At 43.8% G+C, this 15203-nt stretch overlaps 1 protein-coding gene and 1 long non-coding RNA gene across 3 annotated transcripts in view; both read right to left on the bottom strand.

Annotated features, from left to right (window-relative positions):
- The window catches only part of LOC139761796 (visual pigment-like receptor peropsin), a 51102-nt gene extending 35944 nt beyond the window's left edge, over nt 1–15158 (bottom strand). The window contains exons 1-3 of one of the 2 annotated variants that reach the window (XM_071686245.1): nt 14959–15158; nt 8109–8142; nt 6446–6510 (exon numbers count right to left, since the gene is read on the bottom strand). In XM_071686245.1, the coding sequence (XP_071542346.1) occupies nt 6446–6510; nt 8109–8130 (87 nt within the window). In that variant the 5' untranslated portion in view covers nt 8131–8142; nt 14959–15158. Of the gene's footprint in view, nt 1–6445; nt 6511–8108; nt 8143–10237; nt 10391–14958 lie in introns of those variants that run through there. The other variant, XM_071686244.1, reaches the window with a different exon arrangement.
- LOC139762030 (uncharacterized) lies at nt 524–2679 on the bottom strand. Its single transcript, XR_011715662.1, has 2 exons — nt 972–2679; nt 524–937 (listed from the first exon to the last, which is right to left on the bottom strand). It is a non-coding gene; the product is annotated as an uncharacterized lncRNA (long non-coding RNA).
- Nucleotides 15159–15203: the final 45 nt, after the last annotated feature.

Here is a 15203-nt window from a genome sequence, read left to right as displayed (position 1 = left end):
GCATGCGTCCGCAACTATTTACATAACTCGTCACGTATCTGCCAAGTTCAGGTTCCATGCAAGTTTTCACATCCATTAACCTGCCATGGTTCCACGATGTCAGTCAGGACGCGATCCCTCAGCTACAAGCGAAATGTGTGGGTGTTCGTGCGCACACCTCATTTTACACAGACTTTCTTTTTTGTGTGTCGTTTACGTATATTTGAGTAAAGGTGAAGATCATGACCTGTATATACAGTAATACAAACAGTATAGTAGCGGACAAACGTCCCAGGACCCGCCTGAGCGACCGGTACATTCGTAGTCGCCTGGGTGGTACTGTCAAGCCCTTTGGCTCTGCCAGGCGTGTCTCAGGTTGTGTTTGTGCCTGGTGAGACCTAGGGTTCTGTACAGCTTGGATTATGGATGACCCATGACACCTGTCCACAGCTGTAAAACCCTCACTTACACACTCTGCGAACACGCTCATAAATGCGCACACATACGAATACACAGGTAAACACAAATATAAAACACACAGACACAGAGTCATACACATATATTTGCACAAATCTGTGTAGAGGATGAGGAGAGGCAACAACGGTTCCTCCTCAAGAGAACAACGAGTTACATCCCGGGGGACGAGTAGGGGCTGATGATGGTGATCCTCCCCACTACACCAGCTGTCAGAGACAACAATACACAGGTCATAGGCTTCATTCATGAAAAGCTTCCCCATCACTCGTCTTTTCCTGTGTTGAGACGGCCACTACATGTTGGCTGCCGGTCATAGGTTGTGTTCTACACTTCCTCCTTTTGACACACACTTCCTACTGTCGGTGTCTGTGGCTGAGGCTGTGTCTGTGGCGTTAATCTCCCGTCCATTATGTCAGGATCTCTCTTCCTGTCCCCAAGTCTTACTATACTCCTCATAGAAACAGCCATCACAACACAGCACCTCACAACAGAGACCATCACAACACACACAGTACCTCACAACAAAGACCATCACAATACACACACAGTACCTCACAACAGAGACCATCACAACACACACAGTACCTCACAACAGAGACTACCACAACACACACACAGTACCTCACAACAGAGACCATCACAACACACACACAGTACCTCACAACATATCAGTCAATTATACAACTGGCACCACAGTCATCAGGCTACAGCTTCTATAGACAATGTACACAAGAGAACCTTACCTGTATAATCTTACAAGTTACAGGTTCACAAGGATCATTCCAACTGCTGAACAACCTTAATCTCCTTAACAAGCGGCTTCACCTCCACACACGAACTACCTCCCGAGCCTACGACTGTCAAGCTTGACTCGTTTATAACAGTCCCATCCATCTATATGGGTACCATCCAACTAGGGTTCTCCACTCCTGGAGCCTCCTGGCGGAGGAGACTGTCTCGGGTTAACTTTGTGGTGTGTGTGGGCAGGCGAGGCTCTGCGGCTCCCTCCTTCACCTTATGGTTCCCAGAGTCGTCACTAGCCAGACTTCCTAATACTATGATCGTCACTAGCCAGACCTTCTAACACAAGGGTCGTCACTAGCCAGACTTCGTAATACTATGATCGTCACTAGTCAGACCTTCTAACACAAGGGTCGTCACTAGCCAGACTTCGTAATACTATGATTGTCACTAGCCAGACCTTCTAACACAAGGGTCGTCACTAGCCAGACCTTCTAACACAAGGGTCGTCACTAGCCAGACCTTCTAACGCAAGGGTCGTCACTAACCAGACCTCCTAACATTAGGGTCGTCGTTGTTGTATCTTGATCCATGTGAGCGGCAGAGGGTAAGTATACACACTCGTCACCTCACAAAACCACACTGAGAAACACTAAACAGTTAGCACTATGGAGAATAACGGCCGGCTGGATGGCATCATACAGTCAGTGGGTCACGCTTGAGTGTTGTCATGATGTTGAAGAATGATAAAATTAATCTTGTTTTCTTAAAGCAGGTGAATGTGTTCATTAAAGTTGGTGTGGCACCGCAGCCTGGCCAGGGAAGATCAGCGAGTTATGATGACTGGCTTAATGACTCACTCAGTACCGGAGAACAACAACAAGTGATGATCAAGACGAAGGTTGAAGACATTAAGGATATTGCTCTGAACAACACCTTCGCCCAGGTTAGTCCACGCATCAATATTGTTCTTGAAGAAATATTTCACACACTCCATATTAACACTGCGACCTAAGTTTTCTTCCATTCCTCTCGTTGGTAATATTAGCGCTACTGCAAATGAATAAATAGATAAATAAGTAAATAAAATCGACGATGTTGAATCTTTTACATATCTTAAAACATTCTATAAATTGTGCCGGAGACGCCTCCAGCTTAGGGAGAACATGTTCAATTCTCGCAATCACTCCTCGTGTGGTTTCTTATGGAAGGTAGGAATCAATTTACACAATAAGTAAATTGTATGAATACATGTATAAAACATCGCAATGCAAGAAAATGTCTCATTAATTAAGCACCGTATGTTAGCACTGGTGAAGGTAACAAAACAATTCACTTTAATCTTCCTTTCCTTCATCCCAAGACATCAGTTATTTCCAGAACCACTAGATGTCAAAGGACAAAAAGAAGAAAGAAAACTAATCTCAGGTTCAGACGATGTGTTCCAGCAACACTGAAAATTGTACTGTCATCAACGTAGAGTTTCATCCCCTGAGCCAAGCATCACGTGATCTACGGCAACTCAGAAGGAGAACGGTGTATCTCCCACTAACCTGGCAGCGTTTGCCTCCCGCCCGTTAACAAAACCCAGTGTCAATTTACTCACAAACTGAGCAATAAATGATTCACGTTATCAATGCAAATCCTATATATTCTACTTCCTCATGGGCAACCTGTGCATGTAGGAGATACGTCACAAGTTGCTGGGAGGTAATACAAAGAAGACATGTGATCTGGTCAGGGAACCTGGTAGAAGCAGGTTCTCATAATACCATCATAAAGCGTGCACACCTCCTGGCTCATCATGTTTCATGGAAGGTTTATACACTACAATGTCCTTCATAAATGAGCCTTTGTTATCATTACCTTCGCTCCTCCCACACTAACCCAACGAATCAATTGTACATACGTATATTCTTGTTTACACAAAACACACACATTATATATATATATATATATATATATATATATATATATATATATATATATATATATATATATATACATTAGACCACGATGGAAAATCAAAGCAGGAAAATTTGCTTAAGCTTTCAACACATCGTCAGGAGCAAACAGTAACACATCACAGATAGAGGAAAATATAGAGAGACATCAGTAGATGTTGCCAGGATCACATCTTCCACGGTAATGAAGCGGGCGGTGAGGGTAGCGTGGGAACCCCTGTGCAGTCAGTCAAGAGGAAACTCGAGTAACAAAGCTGACCCTACTACTGGCTGGAGTCACTACGGCTCTGTCAGGTCATCAGCCTTCTTGCACAAGTCATTGTGAAATATATAAGATGACGTTGTCTAGGCTACATCATCCTCTACTAACATTCATATTCTTACCATCAGTCACCTGTATGAGCAGAGTCAAATGTACGTCAGCTATCAAATTGTCACACTTTATGATGGAAGCAGCACACCATCACGTGATGTGTTCATCATGTGAGCGAACACATCACGAGATGGTTGATCAGTGTGTACAGAATATTTATGGTGACTTACACGAGCTTTAAAGTCTTGACTGTTTGTCCCAAGTAAAATGAACAGGTTTTGTAAGGAATTCTGTAATAACACTCATTACTTGTGCTGTTCTTAATCAACATGTTCTCACACAAGAAAACTAATTGTACTTACAATGTCAACAATGATGAAGATCACATTTACCACAGGAGGATGACAGGGGCGGGTAACATGTGCTACACATAGACACACACACACACACATACACACATACACACACACACACATACACACACACACACACACACACACACTAGGTACAACGCCACTGAAGACAAATATTGATATATGAGAAGTGAACGACGACGGTCAGCCAGCGATCACTGGAAGTTATTTATTCAGGAAGACAACACTTGTTTAACAGCGTGGCTGGACCACTGGGGCTCAGCTACCTGCCTACATGTGGCCAAGTGATCATTGGTGCGGGATGGCGGCCACTCCGAGGATATACACAACGAATGATGACTATCAGCAGACAGATAGAAAACGGAGAAAGGTAAGTAACAGAGCCAGGGACCAAGCATTAAAGCTGGTGTAAGATTTCGTTGTCATGGAAACCCCAGGATGGTGTAGTGCTGGGTCTGGTGGGAAGGTTATCAACAGAAACGCGATACAACAACCTCATCAGACTCAGCTGCTGCCGGATACAACTGAACAAAATCTATTGTCTCAGCAGCTGGCAATCACAGAACCGTCAGTCGTTACAGAGGAATGACACTTTCAGGAAGGTCTTAAAATGAGGGAACACAAACACGACGTTACCAACCTCTTCCCAGAAAAATCGAAGAAAAAAGTCACAGACGGTGTAACAAGAAAAAAAGACAACCAAACACCACGAGCCGAGGTTCGTCGCTTCACCATCCTCACAAAAGTATCAACACAACACAACAATGTCTGAACACACTGGACGGTATGTGTGGGTGGCGGCCGGTCTGGGTGGGTGGTGTGTGTGTGTGGAGCGGGCGGTGTGTGGGTAGGTGGTGTGTGTGTGTGTGTGTGTAGTGGGCGGTGTGTGGGTGGGTGGTGTGTGTGTGTGTGTGTGTGTGGGTGGGTGCTGATAACCGGCAGTGTAGGGTGGGGTTTGGGGGCCAAATGGGTAAAGAGAGATGTCGGGCGTAAGCAGGGAGACGGGGACAGATGGGGTTTACGAGCCCGGTCCCTGGCGTGTGGGGAAGAGGGAGGGAGGGAGGGAGGGAGGGTGGAGGAGGAGGAGGAGGAGGAGGAGGAGGAGGAGGGGGGGGGGGGTTAGGAAGGGATTGTAAGTGATACGGAGCGACTGTGGTCAAGATGGTGACCACATTCCAGCTTATGTTACCCTAACTTGGAGCAACCCACCTCTGGACACACTGACCCCGGAATACCTAGCACTAGACACCTGACCCGGTAGCGCGAGACACACCTGACCCGGTCATACCTAGCGCGAGACACACCTGACCCGGTCATACCCAGCACGAGACACACCTGACCCGGTCATACCCAGCACGAGACACACCTGACCCGGTCATACCCAGCACGAGACACACCTGACCCGGTCATACCTTACATGGCCGGTAGCCTGCCAACAGGTATTCTCCGAACCAGTAATCAGCCGCCCTGGCTGTATCCAAACTGTACCCAGCCAACGTGGCTGTATCCAAACTGTACCCAGTCAACGTGGCTGTATCCAAACTGTACTCAGCCAACGTGGCTGTATCCAAACTGTACCCAGCCAACGTGGCTGTATCCAAACTGTACCCAGCCAACCTGGTTGTAACTCGACACTTTTTGTCTGCAAACTTTTCAAAATGTGATCAATATTACAATGGACAATGACCCACAAGGATCAGGAACTTACGTCACATTATTGCTTGCATCTTCTCCTACAGAAATACCTGAGGTTTTCATTCATGTTAACTTTATGTTCTGTTGGCAGAGAACTTTTTGATTATTAATTAACACAAACGATTTACTGTACGAGGAGAGAGTTGGACACTCGTGGGGCCCTATGTCTTTCACTGTAAGGGTAGGGTTCGACACTCGTGGGGCCCCATCACTTGAACACTCCTTACGTCATACAACTGTAAGCTTGTGTATGTTGTCCACTTGTATCATATTACCACTCAGTGTCTTCGTCACAACTACTGCAATACCATCAAAGTGTATCACATGTTTTCTAACAAGTTTCTTGCTTAAGTCTGTCCTCCCATCTTTCCATGAAGCGTTCACTGTCTACGTCATCAATCTGGCTTAACACATTCTAAGCTGTGATCAGGTCACTCCTTACTTTATACTTCTCAGTGGTTGGGAAATTTAAGGCCTTTACTCCTTCCATATATGTTAGCTCAGCTCACTAAATTCTCATGTGCGAATGCGCTTGTAATGAATTAATTACTATTTGTACTGTACATGACATTCATCTCATCATGTATCCCTTATACATTAACACAGACAAACATACAAACACATCTTCCCGTTCTCTGCCTGCTCAGGAAGGAGTCAGAAACAGGGATGATTGGCAGACGCAACAAAGAATTCCTCTCAACGTGACTTTCAACCGTAAGGTCAAGTCATTCTAACTTCATCCTATTCATAAACAAGTTACATCACGGTCAACAGGATTTACATTTTCTTTAAACAGTAGCAGCACGTCGTTTTCTAAACTTAAGGAATATTCCCCAACAGTCATAAAGCCTCCCATGATGGTGGTCAGTCATGCGAGGGCTGATGGTTCGATGTCTACTTACCGGGAGAACGCAGTGGGTAATGCCATCCTTCTGGACCAAGTTGCCCATCCCGCCAACACACACATCTGCAACACAAGAACACTTCATCAGTGGTCAACAAAACACTCCATCAGTGGTCAACACAACACTCCATCAGTGGTCAACACAATACTCCGTCGTGGTCAACACAACACTCCGTCAGTGGTCAACACAATACTCCGTCGTGGTCAACACAACACTCCGTCGTGGTCAACACAACACTCCATCAGTGGTCAACACAATACTCCGTCGTGGTCAACACAACACTCCATCAGTGGTCAACACAATACTCCGTCAGTGATCAACATAACACTCCATCAGTGGTCAACACAACACTCCATCAGTGGTCAACACAACACTCCGTCGTGGTCAACACAACACTCCGTCGTAGTCAACACAACACTCCATCAGTGGTCAACACAAAACTCCATCAGTGGTCAACACAACACTCCATCAGTGGTCAACACAATACTCCGTCAGTGATCAACATAACACTCCATCAGTGGTCAACACAACACTCCGTCAGTGATCAACATAACACTCCATCAGTGGTCAACACAACACTCCATCAGTGATCAACATAACACTCCATCAGTGATCAACATAACACTCCATCAGTGATCAACATAACACTCCATCAGTGATCAACATAACACTCCATCAATGATCAACACAACACTCCATCAGTGGTCAACACAACACTCCGTCAGTGATCAACACAACACCCCGTTAATGGTCAACAACACTCCATTCATGGTCAACAGGCGCAATATGCCATCAATGGTCAACATAAAACCAACGGTAAACGCAACACATCACTATGAATACGAGTCATCAATAAATAACATTCGTCATCAATGGTCAGCACAAAACGTCATCAACGGTCAACACAACACGCTCACGATGGGTTATACAGCATGCCATCAAGCCATCCCATGTTTTTTATGCTTAACACGACACATCATCAGTGGATAACACGTCATCAATGGTCAACACAACTAGCAGTTATATGTTACACAAAAGAAAAACAATAATAATGATAATATTATTATTATAATTATTATTATGTGATCATAATATTGATATTGTGTCATGTTAATGCCTACTTGCCTGCGTCCTCCGCCTCAGCAAGGTAGTGAGGAGGAAGTACTGTAGGCTGGCCTCACTACCATACTACTACTTTCCTGTTGTCGGGACCCGACGTCTGCTGCCGGGCAGAGGAAGGTCTGGACCCGACGTCTGTGCAGGGACTGTGGTGTTTACCCAGACACACTGAAATGTTTCGTAAATTCTCCGTGGTCAACTGAGGGATACTGCCACCCACCGAGAGACTACCTTGACCTCCAGAACACAAGTAATGTCATCAGCATAACAGAATAACACACTTTCTCAACACTACTCTCGCCGCCACAAGGAACTGAAGAATAGCGAAAACGAATCCAGCAAACCTGGAGGTGTGTTGCCACAGCTCACATTAGGCCTCACGACCCCAGACCGGCCATTTCCCCCGCAATACCTCAAAAACCCAGCCAAAGTTCTTGACTCTACATTCATTCTAGTGTATGGTCAGCCTGGACTTTGTGTGGCCTGCTTAAACTATGTGGCACAAAAGGCCAAGGATCTGCGACTACTGCAGGTTACTCACCGTCATCCAGCGCTTCCATCATCCTCACGTCAACCTGTGGACGAAAATTACATCAGTATTAATGAAAATTAAACAATGACATCTCGTCATGGTTGGTATGTAACGTGCCATAAGCAGGTTTCTTTACTACGCGAGGTTTGCCATTTGTGTGTTTAGATTATATCGCTTTCTGTGCCCTTGTGGTATGTGCATGTTGCTTGCTTGGTTAATGTGTTGAGGTGTGAAATAGCATGATATGAGGAAGGACTAGTGGCATGATATGGGTAAGAGTAACCAGAATGGCATGCATGATAAGGGGTTGGGAAAACTAGAATCAGTCTTGAAATATGGTTTCTATGCCTTTGAACTTGCACCTGTGCTTGTTCGTATGCTCAGTTTCTGTTTGAAAATAATTTCTTCTAGGACGCATTGGTTGGTACATTCTCTCCTTAAGAAGGGTGAACGTTCTAACACCTAACGTTCGTGCTATTGCTTTACCATCTACTATTTCCAGTCTTTCAAGCCCTCCTCAACTCCCATATCCTCAACATCTTGAATCTCGAGGTCTTCTCCTTGATCAACCATATGGCTTCCGTAGAGTGAGATCCGCTGGTGATATTCTTTCCTATCTTATTAATGTCTGGTCATCATACCTAGAAGATTTCTGGGAATCCCATGTAGTTGTGCTCGATACATCTACAGCTTTTGACTGTGTGGCACGGCACTGGGTTCTCATCTCTAAGCTCCCCTCTTTTGGCTTCCCAACCTTACTTTGCTTCATATCTAGCTTCCTCTCTGGCCGATCTTCCTCCGTGGTTGTTGATGGATCAGCCTCTTTCCCTTTCTCCATCAACAGCGGTGTCGCTCAAGGTTCTGTCCTGTCTCCTAAACTTTTCCTCATTTTTATCAACGATTTCTCCCACACATAACCAAATGCATTCATATGCTGAGGACTCAATGCTGTATTCCTTCATATCTTCTTCAATTCTGCTCCTTCTCTCACTCGATCTACATCCCGTCTCAACAAAACTCCCTTAGTAAAGTCAAACTTTGACAGGATTTTAGTGATGGAACAAGAATTTTGGGTAAGTTTAATGTCACCAAGACCCAGTTTCTGTCAACTTTCCTCTCCTTCGATGGTTCTGTAATTCCATCTTTTGACTCAATGAACATACATGGCATTACTGTAACATTCACACTATCTTGAAAACATCACATTACAGAAATAGCTACATCTGAGAAAGTAAGAATCCCGTTTAGAAGTCTAAATTTCTTTCCATACAATTGCTCCGTTTATACAACGGATTGACCAGTCATTGTGTGAAGCGCTGCTCTCACATTTGGGATGGTTCCAGCTCTGCCTCCTTACTTAACAAAGTGAGTTGAAAGCGGTCCGATTTGTAAAGCCACCCATGCTAACATGCGGCCTTCGTCTGTTCCTGGCGTTACTTTAATAACGCAGGAAAGTAAACGAACAAGTGTGAAAAATAAGGGAAAGAATTTCTCTAATGACTAGCAATTTTTCTCAAAATTTCAAGTTTGTATAATAGTAAGTACAATAAACTTCAAACTATCCCAGGTTTCGGAACTGCTGGTGCGAGACACAGACATTGACTTCTTAAAGTTCAACTTTTGCTTCAAATAACCATGCATTGGTTGATGGTGCCGTGCATGCTGATGTTTCTCTTGTTATCTAATGCATGAGCAGTTCACGTGTAGCCAATTAAATTATCCTTCTTATTATGTTAATTTTGTTACTATGCTTGGCAATGTTTCTGTATTGTAAGCAACGTTCTGTAACCTGTGTGATGCTCGTCATAATCATAGCACATGTTTGATACTTCTGTTGTTTGGCGTAATTAATCACTATAATAAGTAATATCAACACTTATTATACTGACATGATTAAAATCATAATTATTATCATTATACATTTCCTTTAGTATTACACTTTTCCCTTACTTTACTTAATTTCTATCAATATCATACTCATTCTTATACATTTCATGCCATTATTTCCCATTCAATTGTAAAGATTTCCCATAACCCTAATATTAATAGAATAATTATTCCAAACGTATATTCTTAAATTCTATAAAATCATATAGAATTATATTCATAATTATGTATATAACTGAACTTTGTCGTACCTCATGTAATGCGAATGGTAGCTGTCCCACACCGACGTGCACACTTTACAATTAAATATCAATGAACAAGTAGCGTCAGATGAAGGTCCTGTACACAGGAAGGCGGCCTTGCAACTGTGTTGGGTTCTGCCCAGCACACACAACTTGGGTAATGTCGTTCGCTTCCCGCCGGCCACGGCCTCAACAGCTCACATCGCCACCGTTTACACATCGTTGCCAGTTGTTTATTGGGTTAATGTTATATAATGAGGATAATTTTAAAGTAATTTTTTCAGTGAACAAAATCGTAACAATATTCGTATTATGGGTGAGTAATACCTTTCCAAGCTACACTGCTGGTTATGAATTAATTATAATATCCATAATAATTGGTAACTCTTGCCAGAGTGGCGCGTGGATGCAGCTTATGAACTTTATGATTATGTTTCCAGCAGTCGAGCATATCGCCACAAGCCTTATCTATGATCTTCATTACTTCCCCATTGGGAGTATATCATCGGGTAGTAGTGGCTGGTGATTCACACAGCTGAGGTACATCGGACGTACAGATTGTGGTGGCTGATGTAACATTCCCCTACGTTACGTGATTGGACGGCTTACTGCCGACTTACCGGAGGCCTGTTAAGTAAGTTAGCAGGTATGATGGTCGACTTTAGTGGCCCTTGTACACATATTATCGACCTTCCAATACATGTGGAGAAACCAGTGCAGCGACAAAGGGGTGTTGTATTGATTGCTGTTATATCGAATTCCTTTAAGCTGTTCGCTGCTCGCTAGGAAAACAATATCTTTAAGAATTTTGAAAATTATCATTGGTAATGATACGATGTTGTGCTGACGAAACCAAGCGTGGTGAGCATGGGCAGATGCAAGATGGTTCAGATGTGGAGCCAGAACACGTGAACCTCATGGTAATATTAAACCACTTGAGGTTCCAGTCAGGAAGCCAGCACGGTGCGCTGATGGGCAAGTGGTGAGGGAGGAGGGCGGCCTGTTCCTCCCTGACCCTACCATCCCCACTCTCAGGTCGGGTCCTCCTGTGCCATTGCTCAGGTTTGGCATCCCTCCGCCCATGCCCAGTTCTAATGCTTCTGATACCTTAAACAAACCTCAGTACACGGCTTACAACCCTGTGTGGTAGCTGCCCCCTCACCTCCAATCACACCAGATAAAGCCTGGGTCAACACAGAACATAACACTGCCATGAATTAAAAAATTTTACTACCATTTCTTTTATCAGCAATGTCTTCACCTTACAGGCCTGAAGTATTTCTCTCTGCTTCTCTCTCTTTATATCATATCAGTGATTGAAAGCCACAAAACGACGCTTTTCCTATGTGAAGCCTTATTGATGTCGAGCCACGATGTCTGGCAGATTTAATCTTTATCTTTCTTCAGGTGACGTGTGACGTCTGGCGCGGTGAAGTGATTCTCAGGTGACGTGTGCGAAGTGATCCTCAGGTGACGTGTGCGGGGTGAAGTGATGCTCAGGTGACGTCTGGCGCGGCGAAGCGATTTGCGATGCAGGTAATGACGGAAGCAAGAGATGACCAGAAGTAAGACAGTGAAGATGGCGATGAATAAGAGTGTTCTCGTCAGTAGGGATGGCGAAGATAGGAGTATGAACAGTAACTATGAGGAGAAAATTGTGAAAGCACATACTTACGACGAAGACTTAAGACGAAGACTTGCAACGAGACTGCCAAAAGGCAGAGCCAGCATGTGGCGTACGTCGCAAGAAGATCTAGACTAAGTCATGTGACTTAGGAGTTGCCAAGCATTATGTCAGTTGGAGGCACTGAATGTTTGTGGACTGAAAGCCAGCAGCCCAGGTGTGGGTGACGCAGAGAAAAGGCATCAACCTGAACCTGAAGTGCTCGCTTACTGCGCACCTGTCACTAATCCTCCCAGTAACCAGGCATGACCAGTCATGCTTGGTCGGTGGCTGCCTACTATCCACTACAGAGAGAGAGAGAGAGAGAGAGAGAGAGAGAGAGAGAGAGAGAGAGAGAGAGAGAGAGAGAGAGAGAGAGAGAGAGAGAGAGAGAAGACAAAGAAGATTTTCTTGTTAGTATTACTGTGTGGTAGTCTTGTGTGGGTAGCTGCAGGCTTCCTTATATTCTGGGAAGCACTAGAGGGAAGAGGGGGGAAATTAGGTCTGTCTCCAGGGGGAAGTATGGTGTATGGCAGCTGCTTCTAACCACTGGAAGGGGATCGTGGCGCTTGGGAAGGAATTCTTATCACTGGAAAAGTCCCATTAACTTTATAGTCTCTCATACTCCATCCTACCATCTTTTTTTCGGTCTTACCTGAATGGGAGGGAACCCATGCCTCCTGAACTATGGTAGAAGCCGTGAGCAGTAGGAGAGACTACATACCTATAGGATGGATTCATCATACCGTCAAGCTGGTGGTGAGGAAGGACCGTCGAGCTGGTGGTGAGGACGGATCGTCAAGCTTGTGGTGGTGAGGATGGACTGTCAAGCTAGTGGTGAGGTTTAAGATAACCTGTGGTGATTATATTCATAATGTGCTTTTGTTAATAATATTGGAGATGTTTTTGGTTCACGACTAGAAAGGTTTGGCAGCAGGATTCAAAGCAGCACATTTTACAATGGTGTGCTTGACTTTAAGATCATCTTTGCAGTAATTCCAATCAGAAATTAAACTGGATCCAGATATAGGGTAAGGGAAAAGAGTCTTGGCTCAATATGTTCTGTGCCTGATACGATAGGCTTCAGAGCAGATGCGATCAAACCATGACTGGGGAAGAAGGATTACATGGAAGATGGGATGTAGGACTCCAGCCAATATAGCCTTTGCCATGCGTTCAGCACAGCATGAGGCATCCCAGTCGGTTATGCAATACCTGTCCCAGGAAAAGTTGGTGAACTAGCCACACAGAAAAGACTGTTGAACTCTCCCAAAGTGCCAAAGTTGGTGTTTCAAAGGGAGAGAGTGGACGTCACCAGTTAGACCAGACAGAAATAAGACTGTGGTTTGAGGATCTTTAAGGAAAGAAATGCTACGTTTATAGTAAGGGGATTCAGAGAAAGACAAAAAAAAAAAAGTGCTTTCGAAGATTGGTCGTGATGACGGTCGGAAACTCGTGTATGATGTCATTATCTCTTACACATCGTTAAAGAAGGAAAAGAAAGTTTCGTCTACGCCAATGCTTGTGGCGTACAGTATATTGAATTGCCCTGCATAAGGAAAAAAGATGAGGAAAAAGACGAAGACGAAGAAGAAGAAGAAGAAGAAGAAGAAGAAGAAGAAGAAGAAGAAGAAGGAGAAGAAGAAAAAGAAGAAAAAACAGTTGTGACACTAGGTTGCAGCACCAGGAGGCAGTGGTGACAATCATGGGACACAAAACCAGAGTTTTGGTGACATGAGATGCGGGGATTTAAGCACATGGCACTGAAAAGTGTTCTACCTCGTGGCAAGAAGTTAAACAGACAAAGAGTTGTACATAGTTGGAGGATGTGAGAGTGGGAGAGGATGGAGGTGGAGGTATTTATGAAATATAAAGGGGAAGTCATAGGGGGTTCTGACCCCTATGACTTTACCTGAGCCAGAGGGCTTCAGAATTAGAAGGCTTGAGATCAAGAAAACAAGCAAGGGAGTTTTTGTAAAACAGTATGCGCTAACACCATGCTTGGAGGGGAAACAATGGTAAAGATTAAAATAGATCTGATATTATAGAATGAACCAGACTTGGGCATTTAGGTTTCAAAAAGGTCAAGCGAGGAAGTGGAGATATGATGCTTAACAGGGGAAGGGTAGATACGAGACAACGGATACTGCAGAAATGAGTAGAAAAAGAAACAGGTCTGAGAGCTATGTCTGCAGACTGAAGTTGGCTCCAGTCGCTAGATGTCAGTAATGGGGCACCTGGGAAACACACAGCCAATCTCGACTGTGGCACCTTTACGATTCGGCACCGGGTATTCAAAGTGGGAATATGCTGTCATGACTTTTGCGAAAAACGTATGAACACTTGGGTTTAGAGTAAAGGGTTGTTTCAGTTATGTATAGTGAAGTATTGTGTTATAGATGGAGATGATGTGAGTTTGTAGGTGGATGGCAGGACTCGACGTGGAGGTGAAGCAAGAACATAAAACTGCCCTGGGCGGGGGTGGAATGTTTCAAATTCTCTTCGCAAGTTTCTATCTGAGCTAAATTCTTTTTCCATTAATATGCTACCTATAACGACATGCTTAGTCACAATAAGTTATGAGGTAAAAACTTGCGTGTTCTCCAGGGAGATCCTCACACTTTAGAGTACACAATTCTACGGTTAAAGAACAGTTTACTTTTAGAATAAAAGTCAACGCGAGCAGCTGTCAGGCGTGATTCGTCTTTAAGTGTAAATATCAAAACCTTTAACTTTTTCCTTAATAATACAAAATATACCCGTATCCTATAAAATGTACCATTCGGTGCGGTTACACTGTTGCAAAATTTCCCTCTCCATTCGAGGGATCTCGACCTATTTCATTAAAGATAGGAATTTATTGAAAATATACATATTGCAGTCAGAAATGTGTGTTAAAATGGTCGGGTGGGGTTGCTGAGACTAGACTGAATAAAACGAATCTATTATGGGAAACTTCTTAAGACTGACTTCAAACAGCTGGTTTAGGTTAGAGTAAACTTAAATAATTGATAACTGACTTTTGGAACTGAACCATTTTTAATTACACATGATTGGTTGTAGCTACCTTTTTGAACTGCACAGGGAGGGAGTTTTACACTCTTGGGGTCCCATCTCTCGAACAAATTTTCATACATCTGAAGTCTATGCATTTTGCTTACATTGATGACGTCCTGTCATCTTGGTGTAATTTCCTAATGTGAAATGACTTCAAAATTTTCAGTTGTTCTCACTTACAGTACAATAGAAAATCTTTCTACCGCGATTTAGTGTAATGTTTCATTTTTACACCGTAAACAGTGGAGCAGTTTA

The sequence above is a fragment of the Panulirus ornatus genome, chromosome 42, assembly GCF_036320965.1.
Source record: "Panulirus ornatus isolate Po-2019 chromosome 42, ASM3632096v1, whole genome shotgun sequence".
Taxonomy (NCBI): Eukaryota; Metazoa; Arthropoda; class Malacostraca; order Decapoda; family Palinuridae; genus Panulirus; species Panulirus ornatus.
Note: the sequence above shows the minus strand (reverse complement) of the source record. Positions and strands in the feature narration are given on the sequence as shown.